Raw genomic sequence first — 24,159 nt, forward strand, 5'->3', positions numbered from 1 at the left:
TGCCTCTCGCCTCCTTTAAGTTGCTTCTCAAAATCCTCCATTTTGACAGAAATTTTGGTTACCTGTCCTAGTATCTCTTTACATAATTTGGGGAATTTTATCTGAGTGCTCCTGTGAAGTGCTTGAGACATTTTATTGTGTTAAAGATGCTATATAAATACAAATTGTTGTACCCACGGCTCTAAGCGAGAGAGAGTTATAATTATTTCATTTTCACCCATGCTGGTTTTCAGACTCTGATATATTTATAGCTTTGCATTTAGACTTGAACACTTTCTAAAGGTTGTGAGAAATGGTTTATCTTAAATGGTTTAAAATTTAAAAATGGTTAAGATAGCAGTAGAGATGGTGGTCATTTCACGAAGCTTAGGTATATTTAATATTTCAGAGCTGGTCAGTAATAATTAAATTCTAAAGGGCAGAATGAATATTTAACAATTGAGAGCATAAAATTAGACAAGGCAAGGGGCAAAGAAAACTCTGTAATATGTCATAGCAATGTAACAACCATGATTCTGAAGGGACACACTTGTAGACTGAGAGCAGTTTTTATCACAATGGGTTTCAGTAGATTTACTGGCAGAACCCCCCAGCCCCCAAATCACCTCCGGCCCACTCAATAGCAAAAGCAGTGAAACTCCTTAACATTACACTTGTGCTTGCACTGAGCAGCACAATTGTTGAACAGATGTCAAAAATGTTCAGTCCCAGATTTGTAAGGGTTTTGCTTCAGTCCCTGGAAATATCTTGTCATTTTGGCCCTGCTTCATGTGCCCTTCCCTTGCCCCTCTCCTTACTTCAGACTTTGACTCTCTGCTACTACTGCTATTGCCCTAATCAAGGAAAGTCCTACAATGTCACTACAATTGCTCTGATTTTTCTCCAGTGGTATCTTTGGTGTCTGCTATTAAGGAGAATATCCGTACCTACTCTCTGAAGGAAAAATTCAGTTTAAATAATGAAGAAACTGAACACTGAAGACACAGAAAAATAAGATGCTTATGAAATTAAAAGGCCAGGTTCTAGATAAGAGATGTAAGTAATTGTAAAGACCAGAATATTTGCATTAGATAATTTTAGTACTGTTAAGTAAAGCACAAAAACTTAATTAACAGTATAGGCTGGATTTCAGTGTAAGCAAAGATGGGCAAATACACATAGCAAGCTCAGGCTTGTTATAAAAATTTAAAACTGGAATTGTCCTGTGTTCTTAAACAATATGTCAGTACTTTTTCGAGGCTTACAATCCTTCCAGCTGCTCATGGAGCTAAACTTTTGATGCTTTTATTTTGATCATTCTTGTGACATTTTAGTCTCTTAATGTTGACTTCCCTGTTCCCTTCTTTACTGACTACTGTTGTTTATTCTTTATATCTATCTTCATTTCAGTCTTTCTAGACTTGGTGAATCTCCCTGATTTTTGTCTCTTCTCATTTAACTTGGGCAAGAATATTTGTACTTCAAGGAGAGATTAAAAAAACATGAGTAGGTTTCTGCATCCCTAAAAAGATTTCTTATTTTTTTGATATACTAAGACAAACCTTGCAGATCAATTCCCAATAGACATCTACTTGCCATCAACTGCTTCCCTGATCGAATTTTTTTTTCTCTTGGATGGAATATAGTATCTAAACTATATTGTTGATGCGCCACTTCAGAGGATAGTCTTTGGTTGATGTCACAAAGGGACTGCATATAAATGAGAAATGGAAGAGGGCTAAGTATAGATCCTCGGAGGATTCCAGAGGCAGTGGGAAGAGAAGCCATTTTAGGTGATGCTCAATTGGATATATTGTTAGAATCATATCTCCTCTCAAGATTGAAGTTTTCTTTTACAAAATGGAAGGACTTGGTATGATCTGGTCAACTGGATGCTAACCTGGGCCTATTATTTTTTAAAAAGGTCATAAGTTCACCTGAAAACTGTAAACGAGCAGGCCTCTTCCAAGGAATCACCTGACCTATATTGCACTTGAGAAGGAGTTGTTTGTTTGTGTTGAACTGCGAAGAACTTTAATTATTGAAAAGCTGGGAGACAAAAAAGCATCACATGGGAGGGAGGGAAAAAACTGAAATTATGAACCTGCTTGTTTTGAAAGCAGTCTTGTTAGAGAACAAGCTGAGGAAAGAAGGCTACCTTGACTGGCTGTCTCTCTCTCTCTACCTTGCCTAAATATTTATGAGGCTATTGACCTGTAGCCAGAGCCCTCATCTGAGTGTAACTAAGTCAGTATTTGGACCTGTAAAGTTGAACCAGTAGAAGAGAGCTTCCAGGCATCCATCGGGACCAGCGGCACACGACAGAACTCCAGGTCAACAGCATCAAGACCCTGTGGACTTTATCCTTTATTTTATAACGCCAATCCTCCAAAGCCCATCTTTGCAGAGACTCTATCTGTTTGTCCTTTGTTTGTCTGTGTGCGCTGGGGAGAATTCTTTAGGAAGAGATAGATAGTTATACTTTTTGATTACAATTGTGTGTTAACCAGTACTTGTAACTTGTTAAATTAAGTTTTGTTTTAAAATAAATTAATCATTCTGAGTTTTTAAAGGAATCCTGGTCAGAGTCTCTTTTATCTTCTGGGTACTAGAGGTATAGGTAGGCAATTGACGATTTCAGTGAGAAAGTTAAACATTTAAATAATAGTACGGCCTGCAGAGTAGTGGGGCTTGATAATTTGCGCACTCCTCCCATTCTGGTCGTAACAATATAAGAATGGAAGTATGTGAGGGCATTCTTATTCTCATCCAGCAACTCTATAACTGGTCCTTTTCTGGACATTTGACCATGCAGTCTGTCATTTTCTGTGACTTGATTGCTCTGCCCCTGGCCCACCGCCCCCTACCCCTACCCCCTACATTTTATACCACTATTGCTCCTCTCCTTTAGAAATCTAATTAGTCTGTAACAGGAACTTGGCCTTGGAACGTAAAGTCTTGCTGCATTTCCCTTCTATGTTAGTGGCAGTTTTTGCACCTTGTATCTTTCTGGCCCAACAGTGACCTAGAGGCAGGAAGTGGGGAATCTTGTCAAAATGGGACTGGAGCAGGTCAGTGAGCCTCTAGGCAACATTGGTTCATACAATTTTAAAGTTCCAACATTATTATTCAAGACTTGAGTGAATGCATGTGATATAATCAGCGCCAATGTGAAGCCTGGAGGTTTCACAACAGCCTGGGTTAAAATTTCTTGCAGTTGTATATGATAAACTCTGCTTCCTCTTCATTAAAACTATTCCACCTAGCTATACGGTCCATGATGTTCTCCAGCTGCCTATCGTGGTATGTTCACTACATATGATTCTTTGTGCCTCCACTATTTCTTTGAAATTTCCTCCTCTGAACCTCTCTGTCTCAGACTACTATGGCTTCACTTCTACTGTTACCATTGTTCGTGACCTTCTCAAGGCCCATGGTAGTTCCCGCTTTTTTTTTCCTCGCATATTCGGTTTTTCTGACAATCTCCAACCCTTTTGCTATCTCCCCTTGAATGCAAAAAGCTAACCTACAACTTCCTCAAGCACCATTTCTATCTTGCAACTTTCTTCACTGTCTCCGCTTAAGCAGAACATTGCTCCCTCTATTGGCACAAGATTGGCACAACGACCTCAAGATTTATCACCTATCCCAAAACATGGCCAGATCCTATTACCACTGTTTGACTATTACAAAGGTTAAACAAAATCTGAAATCATTTTCTTGTGTAGGTAAACCCTCCTTGGACTTCCTTTTCTGCTATTTCGAGTAGTAAGCACAAGGAGCTCATGATTTTATTTTGCCTCAAATTGAGGGTGCCCGTTCTTTTTCTCCGATTTCTGCCAGTGGCCTCTTCCAACTTAAAATTGCAAGCGTCGGGCCATTCTGTTTGGTTGTCCCCAGATACTCCATATATTTCCACCAGGAACTCAACATCAATTCCCAACCCACTACTTTCTCAGCTGAGCCTATCAGTGTGGAATCTTGGTTTGAACTTAATTTGAAGTGTAAGCCCCATATCCTGCCCATTACAAAACCTGCTTATGCATACTTCTAATATTATCTCCCTTTGCCTTTAACTTGCTGAAATCATGTTCAGGATAGGGCTATTGAACCAATCCATTGCTCTATTTGACAAATTCCCACTCCAATCCATCCAAAGCTCTGGTCCCTGGATCCTATCTAGCACTGAACCATTCTTTACTTATGATTACTATTGGTACCAAGCTGTACTGATTTGCTGCTTCCAGTGCTTGGACATGAAAATATCACCTATAAGTACCTCTGTGAACTTACCCCATCAAATCTCTGCTACCTTGCCAACCCTACAACTCACCTACACCATACACCCTTCTTTCTGACTGGCCTTCTGTGTATCTCACTCTCCATCATTCCACTGAAGGTGGCAGAGCCCTTGGCCATCATGGCCTTGTACTCTTTTCCTAAGTGCTTATGGCATTTTTCCCTCCGTCAGAAGCCCCCTTAAAAAAAAAATTCTCCTAATGCTGCTCTGTATATTTCTTCCCTTCCCCTTTTCTATTAAGTGCCTTGGGCATTTTAATAACTGCTCACTAACTTGCATTGGCTTCCAATTAACAATGCCTTGATTTTTAAAATACATGTTTTCAAATCCCTCCAGGACCTCACCACCACCTCCCCCCCCCTCCTTCCTCCAGCCACATAATCCTCCAATACCTGTGCCCCTCCAATTCTAGCCTCTTGAGTGTTCTCAGTTTTAATTGTTCCACCATTGGTGGCCATGCCTTCAGGGGCCAAACTCTGGATTCTCACCTAACCCTCTCAACCTTTTTTCCCTTTTTTAAGCTGTTCCTTAAAATGCACCTCTTTGACCAAACAATTTGTCCTAATATCTTGAGTGACAACTTTTGTTTTATTATATTAAAGGCGCTAAATAAATGCAATTTTTTGTTGCTAAGGGCACTATTTAAATTCAAGATTTGTTTTCTCTCAGTTATCGTCCTACTCCTCTGCCAGACAATTGTTTACTTTCTAGTACCTTCCCAAAGTGGCTGCTATTCATTTGCAAATCTTGACAGTTGACTGTGGGACAAATAACAGCTGCATCTAATCCTGTTCTCGTGCAGCATCCGAATCTGCAGCAGTATTGAATTGGATGATGAAGAGAGACCTTGTTCACTGTTCTTTGCCTCCTTCCCTAACCCATGGGGTACTGGGGCCAATTGTGTTGCCACCACCTTCCAGCTCAGATTGGCTGACTTGGCCTATACTAGGATTGGATCTGAGACTCTTGTGGTCTGTTTAATTCAGCTATTCTACGCATCAGGTTCTCATACTTGCTATGTTACTATGTGGTTCAGTGGGAGTACTCTCACTTCAGAATAAGAAGATCGTGGCTTCAACGTTTTACTCACACTTGAGCATGTTATCCAGCTGACACTTCATTGCAGCGCTGACAGATTGCTCTACAATCGGTGGCCTTTTCTTTAAGATGACGTGTTAATTTGAGGTAACATCTGTTCTGTCAGTAGATGTTAAAGGTCCCACTGCACTGTTAGAAAATTAGTAAGGGGAATCTCTGTGTCCTTACCAGCATTTACAGTCAACAGCATCAAAAACAGATGACCATTAATCTTGAACAAAAACAGAATTAGCTGGAAAAACTCAGTAGGTCTGACAGCATCGGCAGAGAACAAAAGAGTTGACGTTTTGAGTCCTCTTGACCGTTCAGCAGAACTGAATAATATTAGAAGAGGGGTGAAATATAAGCTGGTTTAAGATGGGGGGGGGGTGGTTTCGTAGGGACAAGCAAGTAGTGATAGGAGCAGACAATCAAAAGATGTCAAAGAGGTGTTGAAGGTGGTGATATTATCTAAACGAATGTGCTAATTAAGAATGGATGGCAGGACACCCAAGGTACAGCTTTAGTGGGGGTGGGGTGGAAAGACTAACAGGTCATAAAAGGTATAGATTTAAAAATAATGGAAATAGGTGGGAAAAGAAAAATCTATATAAATTATTGGAAAAAACAAAAGGAAGGGGGAAGAATTGGAAAGGGGGTGGGGATGGAGGAGGGATCAAGATCTAAAGTTGTTGAATTCAATATTCAGTCCGGAAGGCTGTAAAGTGCCTAGTCGGAAGATGAGGTGCTGTTCCTCCAGTTTGCGTTGGGCTTCACTGGAACAATGCAGCAAGCCAAGGACCGACATGTGGGCAAGAGAGCAGGGTGGAGTGTTAAAATGGCATGCGACAAGGAGGTTTGGGTCTTTCTTGCAGACAGACCGCAGGTGTTCTGGTTTACGTTTGGTCTCTCCAATGTAGAGGAGACCACATTGGGAGCAACGAATGCAGTAGACTAAGTTGGGGGAAATGCAAGTGAAATGCTGTTTCACTTGAAAGGAGTGTTTTGGCCCTTGGATGGTGAGGAGAGAGGAAGTGAAGGGGCAGGTGTTGCATCTTTTGCGTGGGCATGGGGAGGTGCCATAGGTTGGGGTTGAGGAGTAGGGGGTGATGGAGGAGTGGACCAGAGTGTCCCGGAGGGAACAATCCCTACAGAATGCCGCCAGAGGGGAAGATGTGTTTGATGGTGGCATCATTAATCTCTTTGCTGTTCGTGCATCGTTTTATTTTTTGCTAGCTTGCAGTTTGGCTGCTACATTTCCCAACTTTACAACTGTCACCAACAGCAAAAGTAATTTAGCCTTTAGCTGAAATGCATTTTGGGAAATCCTGAGGTTATGAAGGTGCTATATGATGAAGTATAATTTCAATAGAAAGGTGGCGTGTGTAGTATGCCCTGAAGTGTTTTAATTTTCATTCAACTAGTGTAACCTCTGGAAACAGGATAAGATTTGGCATAATGCTTTTCCTAGAATCATAGGGCAGGATTTTACCGTCGGAGAGCGGGGGTGGGGCCTGCTCGCTGATGCGTAAAGTGACGTGCGGCGATGTCGGGCAGAACTCCCGACATCATCACGCCTCATTTAAATTTTCAGGAAGGTGGGGGCACAGCAAAATCAGCTGCGCGCCCGCCAAATTGGCAATGGCCAATTGAGGCCATTGATGGGATCAATTAAGCAATTAAAGGACCTGGCTGTCCAACCACCGGCGGGATGAGGTTTCATGTAGAGTTTTTAAAATTTTAATAAAGTTGTTATGGAAATTATGAACATGTCCCAACTGATGTGACATTGTCACATGAGGGGACATGTAAGGGAATTTTTTTTCTCTATTTTTAATATTGTTCCAAGTAGAGACGATCTCCCTGAGGTAGCAATTAGCCCCAGGGAGGTGAGTGCGCTCTTTCGTGTGCTCTCCCCCCCCGCCCCGGGAAGCATAGCGCTTTCCTGCGGACGTCCCGCTGGGTGGGCCTTAATTGGCCCGCCCGTGCAAAATGGCAGCGCGGCCTGCGATTGGGTCAGCTCCGTCTGCCTGACAAATGGAAAATTCAGCCCATAGAATCTAATAGCACAGAATTACAAAAGAAGCTGATGAAAACTTACTAATTTCTAAATTATCTTCCATTGATTCTCAAAGTATGAGCAATGTTATCAGGCAATTGAAGATTGCATTGATTAATATTCAGGGACCACGGGCATTCCTTAATAGCATTTTCCAGACTTGTTGGTGCCGTCAGTCCTGTCCCTGGCTCACTCATCTAGAACAGATTACATATGAAAACCTGACCCTGGTTTCTGAACTAGTTGCTAACATCTGAAGTTTTTAACCCAGCCCCATGCATGCTTTTCTTATTGTGAGACTCCTATTGAAATTCATATGTACCGTTCATGAATAATGTGTTGGGACCGCAAACTTAGGGAAAGATCAGAAATAGCTTTTACGAATGATTTTTAAAAAAATCATCTATGGCTGATGTTCCACTTAAAGAAGCCATAGATGTTTGCACTGCAGCACAATATCATGGCAACCATTGCATGAATCAGTATTTGTTGAACTTAGGAACTTGGCAACTTGCACAGTTGAGTTCAGTTTTAATGACACCATATATGCTCAAATAGATAGTGTTGCCATGGTATCCCTCTAGGTCCAGCTCTCGCAAATATCTTTATTGGGTTTCATGAGAAGCACATCTTCGATGGAATGACACCTAATCTCTTACCCCTTGCATATTTCTGATATGTGGATGATATGTTTGCTGTATTTAAATCTGCAGCTGCATGTAGCAATTTCCTTACGTGTCTTAATGGGCTCCATCCTGTGCTCAAATTCACCTATGAAATGGAGCAGTCAAATGCATCCTCTTCCTTGATGCACTCGTTGAGAAATCTGCCAGGGGGTGCTGTACCACAGTCTACCATAAGCCTCCCTTCACTGGCCAATATACGCGTTGGGATTATTACAGCTCCACACGCCAAAAGATTAGTCTTATCAGCAACCTTGTAAATAGGGCCAGAGCCATTTGCTCACCATGCAACCTTGATGCTGAAGTAGGTTGTATCAAAGGCATCGTGCAGGACTATGGCTACCCTGATCAGAGAATTTTGTGCTGTATATCACGCAAACTCATGGGCCTAAGGCCATCACTTTTGGCTCTGAAAAGTGCCCAGTCAATCTCCGATTACCTCGAAAGGGTATCTCAAAAATTTGAGCAACAGTTGAAGCTAGCTGTTTCACGCTGCTACTATGCAGTAGCAATGCGGGTGGTGTTTGCCACTAGCAGGATGCTGCTGTCAAGCCAAAAAGACGCTCTGCCTATCACACGAATGAGTAATGTCATATAAGATTTTCAGTGCCAGTGTGATGCTGGTTATGTAGGCTGGATGTCCCAAAATCTGGTGGATCATATGAATCAGTATGTCCCATCTGCTGTTCACGACGGGCAGTGTGGTACAATTGTGTGTACTGGAAACTACATATACTAGTACCTAGGGCCCTGCTCTTTGCAGACAGAAAGAACATGTACATACATTGCATCTGTTTCAGTTAAACAAAATAAGTCACAGCCTTTCGCTGATTTATTCCAAGGCAATGCCTTGACCAATCGGGGTCAAGCTCCCTGGTTTAAATTTCAGACAATGCTTGGCAGTTAACTGTCAGTCACCATCACTGGTGCATTCTCCATGGCAATGCCACTTGCCAACCAATCAGCACTCTCTTCACATACAGTATAAATTGCTGTTTCTCCCTCATGTTGGTATTCTTGCAAGTGTCCTGATGAGTGCAAGATGAAAAACTTAGACATGTCTCTTTTTCAGCAATACTCAAATTCTGTACTACTGAACAATTATTAATATTGTACTTAAATTTTCATGGTAACCACTAATGCTTAACATTGCTCATGAGATTTCAATTTGCTGTGTCTAACATTTTCTCCTAATTGCAGCCTGGGCATCCCACATGACCAACTCCCCCACATTGATCGTAATGGTGGGACTGCCTGCTCGAGGGAAGACCTATGTTTCCAAGAAACTCACTCGCTATCTCAACTGGATTGGTGTTCCCACCAAAGGTAAATTATGATGTAATCTGTTATTTTATAGGTTTAATCTCAAGACATTGTGATTTGTCCAACCAAATGACAGGAGCAGCAAACTTGAATGTATTATTACATAGATGCATAGATGGGATTATTATACCACAGTAATAACCAAGAGCACTATTCCTACAATGAAAGATGGCTCTTTTTAGTGCACTCACATTTGTGAAAGTGCTTGACATAATGCAGTGATGCAGTCCATTGTGCTGATGCAGTATTACAATGCCAAAAGGTTTTATGATGATGCTGCAAGTGACTTCATTCCACTTGTAGAATTGATACCATAATATATTTCAATTTTCTGGGAAATTACTGGTGATTTGTCCCAACCTCATCACTTATCTAAATCAGCACCTTGAAGCATGCTTGTCTTATCTGATTCAATAAGTGCCAGCTTCTTTAAAATGCAGCAAAGTTTATCGCTGAAGATCATGATTTGCTTTTTTTCTGACCAAGAAAATTTTTGGGCTTGAGTGGTCTGTCAGTTTATCAATGCCCTTCCTATGCAGATCATTTGGAGCAATTTTGAAAGGAGAATGAAAGCTGGAAATGCAGCAAGAAAGAAAAGGGAAGAGGTTGCAGGGCAGGAGTTTATGGATTATATTGGATAAGTTTTTCAGTTTAATAAGTATCACTGCTTTATTCTGTTTTCAGCTGTGTGATGAATCTGTCTGCATTGTGTTCATAGGTTAGCTTGTTTTATACAATTGCAAACTGTTGGGTTCCTTTTAGGTGATTTCTGAATATTAAAAGCCTCAAATCTTGCCTTAAGTGCACAATTTTTCTTTTATTCTTGTGCCAGTCCGGTAAGTACCAGATTTATTACGTTTAATTACACAACTTGCCATGGCGATATTTGAATTCAATACCATAATCCTTACACAGCATACCCCTTTTCTTAAGCCATTTGCTATTTTGAATGGTAATTTCAATAGAATCATAAGTTCTAAGCATTGCTTGTCTTCTACCTTGTCTTCCTACCCCGGCTGTTGATGGCTTTGCCCCTGCAGAGTTAAGTCTCTCCAATTGCCGATTAACGATAATTAATTGAAATTCAAGTCCTGGAAGTAAAAATCAACCAGTCATCTACAATATGCCCTTTGGGGTTTGTGGATCATCTTGCAGTCATTCTGTTATTGCTGTTCAATAATAAGCCTTTTGATTACACTTGTGCCGTTGCTTTTTTTTCCACTCTGTTTCGTTACCCCTATGGAATAGGCCATTCTGTCTCATGAGCCTGTTCCACCATTCAGTTGGATCCAGGAGGTCAAATTGATTTTATAAGGTAGGCCTGATCCAGAATCCTACCATTTGGAATGAGCCACGTTCAACAAAAGTAAGAAAAATATTACTAGTTGCATTTGAATTTTATTTCCCAACAGTGATTTCACTTCAAAAGTATTTCACTTTTGAAAAATGTACTGGGACAGAGTGATCATTTGTGTGGTACACCAGTCCTACTGTGTATGCACATCCAATTGATTGCATCTGCAAATGTATCCAGTGTTCACTGTGCCTAATGGAGAGGAAGCAGGATGTGGGGACTGCCTATTGAAGCATGTTGGTTCCCAAGTCTCTTATGTTACCTTGCCAAGCCAGAAGAATATGTGGATCTGAGGCCTCGCGTGGTAGAAAGCAAGAACCAGGAATGACTTACAAGTGGCCTGGTAAGTGCAGCAGCTGCCTTCCCACAGGCTTGACAAGGCAACATAACAGACTCAGGAACAATGTTCTTTGGCAGGCCTAACTTCAGGCAGCAAGCTCCACTGAAGGCAACTCCAAGTTCCAGGAACAGGAAACCAGAAATGGGACCTGCCCACATTGCTGCCTGAAGCGGGGCCTGGTGAATCCCTTTGCTTCTGAGTCCGTTATGTTGCCATGCTGAGCAGGTAGCTGCTGCCGAATCTGCACATCTCTCTCTGGTGGTATGGTATTCATCCTGCTGTCCAGAAAGCAGCAGTAATGCCTTCATACATTTAATTGTATGTTATGCTGCTTATCAGGCCACTTGTAAGTTGTTGCTGGTTTATGCTGTCACTGAGCAAGGCCTCGGATTCACATTTGAGTTCTTGAAAAGTCAGTGGCTGTCCTTTTTATGCGCGAGTGCATATCTTGCAATATGGACAGCACTGGCATGGCCAGCATTTATTGCCCAGGCCTAATTCCCCTTGAGAAGGTAGTAATGAACTGCCTCCTTGAACTGGGTGTACGTACACCCATAGCACTGTTAGAGAAGGAATTCCAGGACTTTCACCCAGCAACAGTGAAGGAATAATGATATAGTCCCAAGTCAGGATCACGTGTGCCTTGTAGGCGAGGTAGAAGGTAGTGGTGTTTGCATGCACCTGCTGCCCTTTTTCAAGCTGGTAGATGTCACGGGTTTGGAAGATGCTGTCGAAGCAGCCTTGGTGAGTTGCTGCAGTGCACTGCAGCCATTTGCACCGATGTGGAGGGAGTCAGTGTTTCAGGGGTGGATGGGGTGTGCCAATCAAGCGATGGTGTCAAACCTCTAGAGTGTTGTTGGAGCTTCACTCAAGAGGAGAATATTCCATCACATTCCTGACTTGTGCCATGTAGTTAGTGGACAGGATTAAAGGAGTCAAAGCGGTGAGTTAATTGCCACAGAATTCCTAGGCTCTGACCTGCCGTTGTAGCCACAGCATTTATATGGCTGGTCCAGTTCAGTTTCTGGTCAATGGTAATCCCAGGATCATGACCATTAGCAATGGTAATGCCAACGAATGTCGAGGGGGAATGAGTTTATTAGACTCTCTCTAGTTTGTGATGGTCATTGCCGGTACTTGTGTGGTGTGAATGTTCCTTACCATTTAGCAACCCAAGCATGAATGTTGTTCAGGTCTTGTTGCATGCAGGCTTGGACTGCTTCAATTTCTGAAGAGTTATGAATAGTACTGAACACTAATCTTCATCAAACATACTAGCTTCTGACCTTGTGTTGGAGGGAAGGTCATTTATGAAGAAGTTGAAGATAGTTGGACCTAGGACACTAGCCTGAGGAACTCCTGCAGCCTTACCCCTGAGGCTGTAATGCTTGGCTCCAACAACCACAACCACTTTCCTTGTGGCCTTCTGTTTTGCCACAACTCAAGTTTTCTTGCCCACAATTGCAGGTACCCCATCTGTGACCATACTCACAGCTCTTGTTCAGTCCACATCCAATTAGTTTGAAGCTCCCACCACTTACTGAAGAGTTAATTTGCTGTTGTGCCTGTCATTGGTGCCAATTCTACGAGCTCTTCTGTTAGACAGTCTGCCATTTTCTTATTATCCATTATAACCTTACCTGAATCCATCCTTTTATGGTCCCATTTTCTTCTTTGCCGCTCTCTTTCTCCCAAAGCATTTATAAAAGCTGTTAACTTTGATAGTCCTTGCGTGTATTTTTTGTATTCCCTTTTTGCATCTCTTATGACTTTCTTTGTATTAGCTCTCCCAGCCCACTAGATTTTCACTTTATCTTGAATTTGTTCAAGCCTTTTTAAGCTTGATACTTTCTCTCATCGCATTTCTTGACCATGCGTAACTATCGAAGTGGAGTCTTTGCTTTTTAGGAATATATGTTGATTTTTGTATCAAACCAAATACTACTTTGCATAATTTTTTCTGGTCAGTTCATTTCTCCAGTATTTGAACTTGCGTTATTTAAATTTAAAACCTTGGTTTGAGACTCTCCCCTCTCTGTCTCAAACTTAATATCACACAATATTATGGTCGTTATTTGCAAGATTTTCCCTTAGTGTCAGATTGTCAACTTATTCTCTTTCATTACTCATCACTAAATCTGGTATGTCATATTCCCTATCAGCTCTAAAACAACTCGTCCTAGAAATAAAATTAATTCAGGCAAACCTATTATGTGGTGTGAATTCCACTGCAGGTATTGTAGGGACCTGGAACAACTTGTAGCTGCTTGCTTAATACTAGGAAATCTTTTTTAGGTGTCACCAAGAGGTGGGAGAGAAATAGTGATGGGCAAATAAGGAATGTGTGTGACATAACATAGCAAAATAATATATTATAGATTCTTTCAACTAGAAAAGGGAGATGCAAGTTTCCAGAAATTTCAGGAAACTGATAATTGGAATCAACCCAAAAGCAAATCCAACTTAAATATCCAATTTCTTTCTTGTACCTTTTTCTTTGACTTGCAGTTTTCAATCTGGGTCAGTATCGCCGTGAAGCTGTGAAATCATACAAGTCATATGAATTTTTCCGTCATGACAATGAAGAAGCTATGAAAATCAGGAAGTAAGCAAAATTGTCTATCTTATGCTGAGTACAAAATGTTTAATAATTTGCCCAAATAATTAAGGAGTTAACTAGTATTTACGCAAGCTTGAGATATGCTACTGAAGTCATGTTATTTTTGTCACCAAATTCCCTGTCCGACCCCATCTATTCTGAAGACCTGTGGTTTCCTGGGCGTAGGTAACATTTGGGTACTCTGCCTGTGTAACAATTTGTATGTAAACTTCAGGCTATTCAGCTACTGGGTGCATCGCAACTGAGCTCAGTCCTTGTTCATACATGCATTTCCAGCTATCAGAAACGATTGACTTTGCGCTTCCTAATTTGGGGCTCTGATTCTGTCAATTTATATAGATTGCATTTATATAGATTGTTAACTTATATAAAAAAAAAGTCCCACACTTCTTCAAAAAGATGTTAAGTAAATTGGCGTCAAGCAAGAGACCGAATTTTTGTAGCCTGATCAAAAGCTTGGTTAAAGAAGTGGATTTCAATGGGGGTCCTAAAGGATATCAAATGTGGTGGTAGGGGAGGTCAAGCAAGTTAACAGCTCCATGGCGAATGAAGGGCCAAAGGCTTGGCAGTTCAGAGTTTGATTATGTAAACAACTTGAGGGAAAATGTTTTGCCTCAGCACAAATTTAGATCAAACCTAGGATCTTACTGATCTTTTTGGTTGAGCACTTGTTGATCCACTGAGGAAGAGAAGTACCATTTTTCTTGATATTGTGTAAGCACTATGCTTTGTGACAGATTCTTCATTGTGAATTTCATATCTGAAGAGGGGAAAGGAAAGGAGCTGATTTTCATTTTTGTAACCACCCAGTGGCTATTTTCAGAGCAGTGTTATCAAGACCTGTGACAAGTCACTGCCTTTCCTTAGTTGGAGGTAGTTACATCATGAAGCTCTGCATAAACAAGGAGGAAAAGCGCAAAGAATTGTAATTGCTCAATTCATACAGGACAAAAATAGTGACTAAAAGAATGAAAAAATATTTAAGCTATAGAGCAGATGATAGGTTAATAGAATATATTAAAGAATATACAGTATCCAGGATTATCCTTATCAAAAAGGTTCAAGATGGCTGTTATGGTGTGGAATAATCAAGTTATATGCTATGTTTAATGTCTTTTTAAGATTTCCAGAACTGGATTCATGAGGACTTTACTAAGTTCAATAATGTGAAACAGCAGAAAGCCTTCTAGACAGCAAATGTGAAGGATGAAAAGGAATAATTATGATCACCCTGGAGACCACTGCATATAACCCTTATAGCTACAGAATTGCTGTGCTTTTATTGTGCCTCTTGAACTGTTGCAGAGATAAATTTGGCAAAACCTGGCTCCCTGTCCAAAATCCTCAATCTGTGCAGAGTTATTTAAAAGCAAAAAACTGTGGATGCTGGAAATCCAAAACAGAAACAAAAATACCTGGAAAAAGGGTCATTCGGACTCAAAACGTTAACTGTGCTCCTCTCCGCAGATGCTGCCAAACCTGCTGAGTTTTTCCAGGTATTTTTGTTTTTGTTATGCAGAGTTATTTGTTTGATTATTAATTTTGCCTTTGGTTTCCATAGAGAATGTGCCTTAGCAGCATTGAAGGATGTGAAAATCTACCTCACAGATGAAAAGGGACAGATTGCGGTAAGATTTTTTAACTTAATTTTTTATAGCATTTGGTCTTTTGACATTCAGCAACTAAGAGTAAAGTGCTCAGTTACACTTTTTTCATCAAAACATGAAAGAATTTTCCTGTTACAGCTCCCAGTACTGCACATGTTTATAAATGGGATTAAGCAAATCCTAATAAGTGAATTCATTTTATACTTTATTGAATTGTACAATTTGATATAGGAGCTACACCAGTTTCATTAAGTTGTGTAGACTGCAGATTGTCAAGCAATGAGAATTTAATGCTACGAGATGTGAATGAGTATCTCAATCCAAGGCTAATGCCAAAAGGATAGTTGTGAAAGGGATCTCCCTCTTTGTTCAATATGTTTATCCACTAATTTAATCCTTTGCAATGGCACTTCCATTCATATTCTTTTTAATGCCACTAAACAACTTTTGTGTTAATCCCTCCCCTTCTTTCTCAGATGGCTCTCCAAAACACTACTCTAATTTTCCATCCTATTGTTTGTGATGCAGTTTGGTTGATGTCATGAAGAGTCTGTGATTAGCTGATGTGAGATCTGGTTCTGTGACATTCCACCGTATTGACCAGTTTTTCCGCCTGTCTGAAATGTACCCCTATCCCTTAAGTGCAGTGCTAAGTCTAGTAGCCTTGCCATCTGCCAGATAATAAAACTAGTGACCTAAAATGATACTTTAACAAAGAATTGGAAATCCAGTGCTCTCCATCTGGAGGTATGAGGTAGTTATTAAAACTATTCTGTTACTTAAGGGTCATTTTTCTCTACTAGCATTGGGAGTTCATTTTTTGTATTTATGAGAAACATAATGAAAAACATAATTTATATACAGATTTAAATTTATTGCAAATTTATTTTCTTTTTTTCTCCATTCCAGGTCTTTGATGCAACTAACACAACCAGAGAGAGAAGAGATTTAATCCTGGATTTTGCACGTGATAATGCATTTAAGGTTAAAAATTGGGAGAAGTATTTATCTATTTTTTTTAGTTATTAATAACGTAATCATTTGACTATGAAAATGTATCCAAATTTATCCATTCAGTTTAACATGGCTTATTGACATTTATTATTTTTATTAACAGTTGGTGGAGTTAAAGTAACAATTGGCAGAAATGTAGTATACTGATTGTTATGGCATGAGTAATCCAGAGAGCTGGACTGATGATCTAGAAATATGAATTTCAATCCTGCCATGATAGCTTGAGAATTTAAATTGTTAATTAAATGAATCTAGTATAAAAAACCAGTATCAGTAGTGCTGACCACGAAGCTACCAGATTGTTGTAAAATCTCATCTGGTTCATCAAAGCTGTTTACAAGAAGGAAATTTGCCTTCATTATCCAGCCGGAATGAGCTAAGCGTGACTTCTGATACACACAAATGTGATTGACTATTAATTGGCCCCTAAAATGGCCCAGCAAAAACCACTCAATTGTCAAGAAGGTGGCCCACCGTCACCTTCTCAAGGGCAATCAGCAATGAGCAATAAGTACTAGCTTTGCCAGTAACGGTCATATCCGATGAGTGAGTATAAAAACTGAAAAAATCTTCCAACAAAGCCTAAATTATACATGCAACTGTGAAATATAATGTTCTTTCTCAGTGAATTCTTCATGAATTTCTGATGAATAAAATTCCCTTTGCCACAAGATTTTATATACCCAGTAGGAATTATCTGTAACTGCTTTCAGCTATGGCAGGTTAAAGTTCCTGTATTGATTACAGAAATTGTTATTTTTCTGGTATTGCAGAGTAATACATATGCTGTATACTTTTTAAATGAAAGGCACAAAGATGTTTTAAAGAACTTTTTGATGAAAAAAGCTGCGGTGTTGAAATAATTCCGTTTTCTGACCTTTTGCATTTATTGTCTGGAGCATTCATTGTGTGTGATTAGTGGGTATTAAGTGATCTTAGTTGACTGTTTGACTAAGGCAGAATAACTGTTTGTTTGTTCCCAGGTGTTTTTTGTTGAATCTGTCTGTGATGATCCAGATGTCATTGCTGCAAATATAAAGGTATGTGGTGGCATCTAGACCTTCCTTCTAAATTAAGATCTAGCAAACCATTTTCTTGCAAAAGAAATTCCATTGTTCCAGCTGCAATTGATAATAGGTCACCAGAAGAGAACAATGTTCCCTCTGATTTTTATTTTCTTCTGTCTTTTTGTGGTAAATAGCTTGTTTTTTTCCTCTACAGTGCCACTACTGATTCTGCATACATGGTATGTGGAGGATGCTAGTGCTGTGGGCCTCAAATGTTCCTGCATGGCTACCTAAATCAGGCTGACTATCATCAGGTTATGTAGTCCTGTGGAATCTGAAATTCCACTGTTATGATAAATATCAATAGGTTTAGTTATAAATTAAGTAAATATGGAATCTTTGATAAGGGCGAAACATTTTTGCAAACCCTGCCACATGAAACCTCCTGAAAGATCTGCAAAACGACAGTGGTCTGAACAGTGAAGTCCAACATTGTTTGCTTTCACACTAACCGGTACTGAAATGGTGTTACTGCATATTTTTTTAAAAGCAGTTGTGCTAATTAAAGGCAAAGAGAGTATTTTGTTTTAAGCTCTTGCCCCTTGTAGAAGAAATTGATTCAATAAAGCTGACACTTTAAAACAAAATCATGAAGTAATTTCTTTTGTCGTTATGGAGAACTGAAGAATACAGTTTTTCATTCTGTTGCATTCCTCTGCTGGTATCAATTGCAGTAGTATTCCAAAGCAGGTTCACTGGAAATAGCAGCGCAACAACTTCAAACTGCTAAAAAGCCATGCAGTCCTAAGAAAATATTTTGTACGGAGGCTTGTTGCCTGAAGTTGAGGGTCTCTCGGGCATCTCTTGGGTTAGTTTATGCATAACCAAATCCATTCTGGAATATGTAGAGCTGGAGGGAGCCTGATCTCACTCTCCATGGTAACAATAAAGTTAATATTTTTTAAAAAATAAATAAATAAAATGTGGAGATTTTTTGTTAAAGATCACAAAGGAAGGGGCAGTATTTCAAAACCAAAAGTCACTGCTTTCCACCCCTTTTTACTTCGTTCTGAATGTTTCTTCTGTTTATGTCTGAATGGTGATGCTGTGACTTGCAATAAATCAATTAAAGCTAATGACTTGCCTTTGCTCAGATTATGCACCATATCTGAATATACAGGCATCTGTGTACTGGCAATGTCATTCTAAACATTTATCGATGCAACCTCTATGCCTATCCAGTAGAATGTTAAGAGTTAAGAAACGGATGCATTATTTATTTCTGGTTGTATATCTAATCAGTGTCTAGTGTAGCTTATGTGAGACCTTCTTCACATATTATGGACAGGAGGTAAAGGTGTCAAGCCCAGACTATGCAGATTGTGAAGAAGACCGTATTATGGATGATTTCCTCAAACGAATTGAATGTTATAAAGTCACCTATGAACCACTGGATCCTGATGATTATGACAAGTAAGGGTTTTAAAATATGTATTACAATGTCATCAGTGGCTCAAATTATGATCAGCTTATTGTTTAATGTACAGGTCATAGTCATTTACCCACAGAATGAGGCACATTGGCCCACCGGGTCTATGCCCACACTCCAGGGAGCAATCCAGTCAATCAACTAAGCCATTTATCACAATTTGCTGTTTTCTGTTCTTACGACAGTTATTTTTATCCAAGTCAATGCTAACTCCTATGAACCATGATTCTGTTAACCAGCCTTTTACGTGGTACTTTGTCATACGCTTTCTTAAAATCCATATAGACAACATCCAATCACTTCAACCTTCTCTGTTACTTCATCAAAAAATTCAATGAGATTAGTCATCTATGATTTGACTTTTACAAATCTGTGCTGGCTGTCCTTAATTAACTCTGCAAGTGTCAGTTGATTTGTTTTGCCCTGCTTATTTTCTAAAACCTTACTCACCACTGGTGTTAAACTAATTGGCATGTAGTTGCCAGGACTGTCCTTGCACCCTTCCTTGAATGACTGTCAAATTTTCTGCTCTTCAATCTTCTGGCACCTCCCCCCATACCACAGAAGGACAGGAAGATTATGGCAAGCCTTTCTGCTGCCTCTAGCCCCACTGCCTTTAGCAACCTGGGATGCAAGCCATTGGACCAAGTGGCATATCCAGTCTACACACGGCCAAGCCTTTCCCAATACCTCACGCCTCTCAATTTTCATCCCATCCATTACCTCTATCATCTCTGCTCCGACCACTTTTTTCAGATTCTTCTTTCTTTATAAACATAATCGCAAAAAAAAGATGGGTAGATATGTTTCTATCGTCATACCCGATGCTGAATTTATAGCATGAATTGCACTGGAAAAGTGGATTACTGTTAAAATATTTATTTAAAAATATTTTTCTCTAAGACTAAAGATGATAAAGTGATCATTTTCAACTTAATTGGAATATGTAAAAACAATCTTAACAGCAACCATCTGTAAAATAGGAATGCCAGAAATGAATACAAATGGATCCCAAACCGCTAAGGAGGTTCAGCAGTCTCTGTTACATCATTGATCTTCGGTGCTGTATTTAGTTAAGTATAAAGCAGGTTGCTGTGATTGTACCGTATCAATGAAGCCTGGTTTGTTTTTTGGTTGGCTATGTTGTCTGTGTTCATTTTTTTAAGCTTTCACTTGCCTTACCTGAAGAAATTAAAAATGAATACTTATTTGGATTGCCATGTTGTTGATGTTTAACTTCTATGATTAAATTTCCTTAACTTCAGGGATTTGTCCTTCATTAAAGTAATTAATGTCGGTCGACGGTTTCTGGTGAACAGAGTCCAGGATTATATTCAAAGTAAAATAGTTTATTATCTGATGAACATTCATGTCTATCCACGTACCATCTACCTGAGCCGGCATGGAGAGAGTGAATACAACAGTATTGGGAGGCTCGGCGGTGATTCAGGGTTATCTTCTCGAGGGAAACAGGTAATGAAAGGTCTCGCATTGCGAAATCCTGATTTGTCCAAAAAAAAATGCATAGGGGAGACTCACTGTTTACAACGAAATTCTAAATAGTTGCACACACTGAAGATAATCCAAATCTTTTTCTGTTTTGTTCCTTTTGCAAACTTAAGGGGTATTATCTGTAACCATATCTACTAGCATCATGTTAGCACTTTGCAAGCTAAAAAACTAACTGGGGTCAATAAAATAACTGAGTTATGTTAATTGTGCTGCAAGTAAAGTTTAGGAACTGGTTGGCATTATATTCGAATAATCATGGGTTTTTGAAATAGATGTTACTGATTAGTAAGTAGTGCATTATCATGTTTTCTTTACAGTATGCTGAAGCCTTGCGCCAGTTTGTTGATGAGCAGAAAATTCCAGACCTGAAAGTTTGGACTAGCCAACTGAGGCGAACAATTCAAACAGCAGAAGCCCTAGGGGTTCCTTACGAACAGTGGAAAATCCTCAATGAAATTGATGCAGTGAGTGCAAAGAAATAATGTAACTGTTCAAAGCATTTTATTAAATTTTTTTTTTTCCTTTAATGTATATGAAATTGGAAGGAAAGCTGTTTATAACTACTGTTCAGTTTCTAAAAAATTCTAAATACCATTTTTGAAAGTACCTATTTCAGTCATGTTTTTCCTGTACTTTCCTATCCTGCATTGTAGGACAAAGAAAGTTTGCATGTTACCGTAATTTAATTACAAAATCAATTTAAGGTCTATCTTTACATTTTGTGGAAATTTCATTGTATTTTATATTTTTGTGTGTCATAGTTTGGCATCTGTAAATAAGTGTGCTTAACCTCACTTTGAAGGGTGTTTGTGAAGAGTTGACTTATAGTGAAATTCAGGACCGATATCCAGATGAGTTTGCTCTGCGAGACCAGGACAAGTACCATTACCGTTATCCAGGCGGAGAGGTATGAGAGCAGAGATGTTTTCAGTGTTCAACATTTTGTATGAAAAATAATTTGAAGTAATAAGGGTCACAACATCAGAGTTCAGCACTGAACACAAATATAAGAACAGAACAAATAGGAGCAGGAGTAGATCATATGGCCTGCCGAGCCTGCTCCGCCATTCAGTATGATCGTGGCTATCTTAGGCTTCAACTCCATTTTCCCACCCACTCCACATGTCCTTTAATTCCTGAGAGATCAAAAATCTGTTAATCCCAGCCTTTAATGTATTCAACAATAGAGCATTCCCAATCCTCTGGGGTAGAGAATTCCAAAGATTCACAACCCTTTGAAGTAATTTCTCCTCATCTCAGTCCTAAATGATTAGCCCCTTTTCCTGAGAATGTGCCCCGTGTTTTAGATTCCCCAGCTGGCAGAAACAATCTCTCAGCATCTACCCTGTTAAGCCCCCTCAGAATTTTGTTGGTTTCAATGAGATCGCCTTTCATTTTTCTAAACTCCAGAGAATATAAGCCCAATTTACTTAGCCTCTCATTATAGCCTCCCCTCATCCCAGGGACCAACCTAGTGAACCTTCATTGTACTGCCTCCAATGCGGGTGTATCCATCCTTTCTTAAATGTGGAGACCAAAACTGCAAACAGTATTCCAGATGTGGCTTCAGCAAAACCCTGTGCTTGGTGAGGTCAAGGGTAACCCTATCGTGATTCTGGGAGCGAGGATAAGGGACTAATTGCGGAAAATGGGACTGCTATGATGGGGGGGCCTTATCAACCACAATGGAAGGGAATTCTTAACCTGCCTTCACCTATGTCAAACTAGCCAAGTTTTGATTTAAATTAATTTCATATTTTGCCAGTCTTTTAAACCCTATAACTGCTAGCATCAGTAGATTAGGTATGTTAACATACTAATCCAATTTGCTAGCATGATGGTTTGCTTCGGAGTTGGAGTTCTTTAAGCCTGTGTGAAAGCTTTGGGACCTCAATTCACTTGATCTTGGAGCTGTAGTGTGGGACAGTAAGAAGTTAACACAGTCAGTTTCAATTAGTCAGAGGGAGAGGTAAACTTTAAACATAAATTTTAAACCCATAAAGGAGCATGGAACTTGTGACTGGGATGGTAAAGAGATATTACGCAAACGGCTACTTGAACTGCCTGAAATAGGCATTGTGCGTAGATCAATGCTTTTGTAATTGAAGTTTATGGTGATGATGAATTGCTAAGTCCATATTTGCTCATTGCAGGTGACTATGAAAGTTAAATGGGCACGGTGTCAGTGGTGGGGACCATATATCCTTTAATAGCACTATATTCATGATGTGATTTTTAAAAAGACCTTCAAATTCCTATGCAATATTCACTGCTGAAATTGCTGTTGTGTATGCAAAGCACTCATTTTGCAATTGTGACTAACGGCAGTTGCTGCATAAGTTCCACAACCTAACAAGATTTAGCAAGAAAAAAATGAACTTTGTTCATGTTTATTAATCCACTCTTAAGGGATGGGAATCTGAGTGTTGATGTTCAGAGATTTGGGTGTGCTTGTACAAGGAAGGTAGGAAGTTGGCACGCAGACCGTTATTGCAAGGGGACTGGAGTACAAGAATGAAGAAGTTAACATACTAATCCAATTTGCTAGCATGATGGTTTGCTTCGGAGTTGGAGTTCTTTAAGCCTGTGTGAAAGCTTTGGGACCTCAATTCACTTGATCTTGGAGCTGTAGTGTGGGACAGTAAGAAGTTAATACAGTCAGTTTCAATTAGTCAGAGGGAGAGGTAAACTTTAACTTTATTTCACCCTTGACCTCACCAAGCACCACACCAACCTCCACGTTCAACAATTATCTTCTGCCATTTGATGCCACCACCAAATACACAAATCCCTCATCTTCTGGTCTACTCTTCCACCACCCAAACACCACCACTTCCCATGGCATCTTCCCAAGCAAGTGCAGGAGTTGCAACACGTGTTCTTCTACATCCTCCCTTCTCAGCACCAAAGGCCCCCATATACTCCTTCCAGCTGAAACAGTGATTTATGTGTACTTTAAATTTATTACACTATATTCACTCTGATGCAGTCTCCTCTACATTGGGGAGACCAAATGCTGATTGAAGGATTGCTTTGCTGAACACCTTCATTCAGTTTGCCCTCTCCATTATAAATTGTTACATCTCCAACTATTCCCAATTCTAATGAAAGGTCATTGACCTGAAAGGTTGACACTGTTTCTCTCCATAGGTACTGCCTCACCTGCTGAGTATTTCCAGCATTTTCTATTTTTATATCAGACCAACCATAGACCTAGTCACTAGGTGGCACTATAACGACAGGTTGGATTAAAATCAGAGAGCAAGTGGTTGGAAACTTTTTATAACTAGTACTTCAGAATGGAGAAATTAAGCCAACATATTCATTTTAATACACTGTATTGTGCAGTAATTTATTTGTTAAATATGGCCTTATTTAGTATATTTGCATGGCCAATTGAGCAGGCTATTTGGTGCTGTAATAGTTTCAACATTAAAATTAACATTTACTTTTTCCTATTCCTCAACTTGTTACAGTTCAGTTTCAAATTCTGTCACTTCATATTAATGTAGGCTATCAGAAATGAGCCTGAGATCTCCTGTTGTGATTATCTGCATTAAAACTACAAGCTGTAATAATTTAAAAAAATCAATAACTAGTTGATCTTCCATGTTGTTACTTGGTGAAGTGTTACATGTGAAGCCTTCAGGTGATGTGAAGTTAGATTCTGAGAACAATTTGACCACCCTACACAGATGTAAAACAAAAACAGAATTACCTGGAAAACTTAGCAGGTCTGGCAGCATCGGCGGAGAAGAAAAGAGTTGACGTTTCGAGTCCTCATGACCCTTCGAC

General features: G+C 39.7%; 1 protein-coding gene across 5 annotated transcripts in view; it reads left to right on the top strand.

Moving 5' to 3' along the window:
• Positions 1 to 24,159, top strand: part of LOC121281750 (6-phosphofructo-2-kinase/fructose-2,6-bisphosphatase 2-like) — a 65,270-nt gene that overhangs the window by 8,357 nt on the left and 32,754 nt on the right. For 3 of the 5 annotated variants that reach the window (XM_041194685.1, XM_041194683.1, XM_041194684.1), the window contains exons 2-11: positions 887 to 1,035; positions 9,299 to 9,424; positions 13,624 to 13,720; positions 15,297 to 15,363; positions 16,252 to 16,326; positions 17,340 to 17,396; positions 18,712 to 18,836; positions 20,118 to 20,325; positions 20,682 to 20,828; positions 21,167 to 21,271. In XM_041194685.1, coding sequence (XP_041050619.1) covers positions 996 to 1,035; positions 9,299 to 9,424; positions 13,624 to 13,720; positions 15,297 to 15,363; positions 16,252 to 16,326; positions 17,340 to 17,396; positions 18,712 to 18,836; positions 20,118 to 20,325; positions 20,682 to 20,828; positions 21,167 to 21,271 — 1,047 coding nt within the window. In that variant the 5' untranslated portion in view covers positions 887 to 995. The remainder of the gene's footprint in view (positions 1 to 886; positions 1,036 to 9,298; positions 9,425 to 13,623; positions 13,721 to 15,296; positions 15,364 to 16,251; positions 16,327 to 17,339; positions 17,397 to 18,711; positions 18,837 to 20,117; positions 20,326 to 20,681; positions 20,829 to 21,166; positions 21,272 to 24,159) is intronic. The other 2 variants (XM_041194687.1, XM_041194686.1) reach the window with 2 other exon arrangements.

Source organism: Carcharodon carcharias, chromosome 9 (assembly GCF_017639515.1).
Source record: "Carcharodon carcharias isolate sCarCar2 chromosome 9, sCarCar2.pri, whole genome shotgun sequence".
NCBI lineage: Eukaryota > Metazoa > Chordata > Chondrichthyes > Lamniformes > Lamnidae > Carcharodon > Carcharodon carcharias.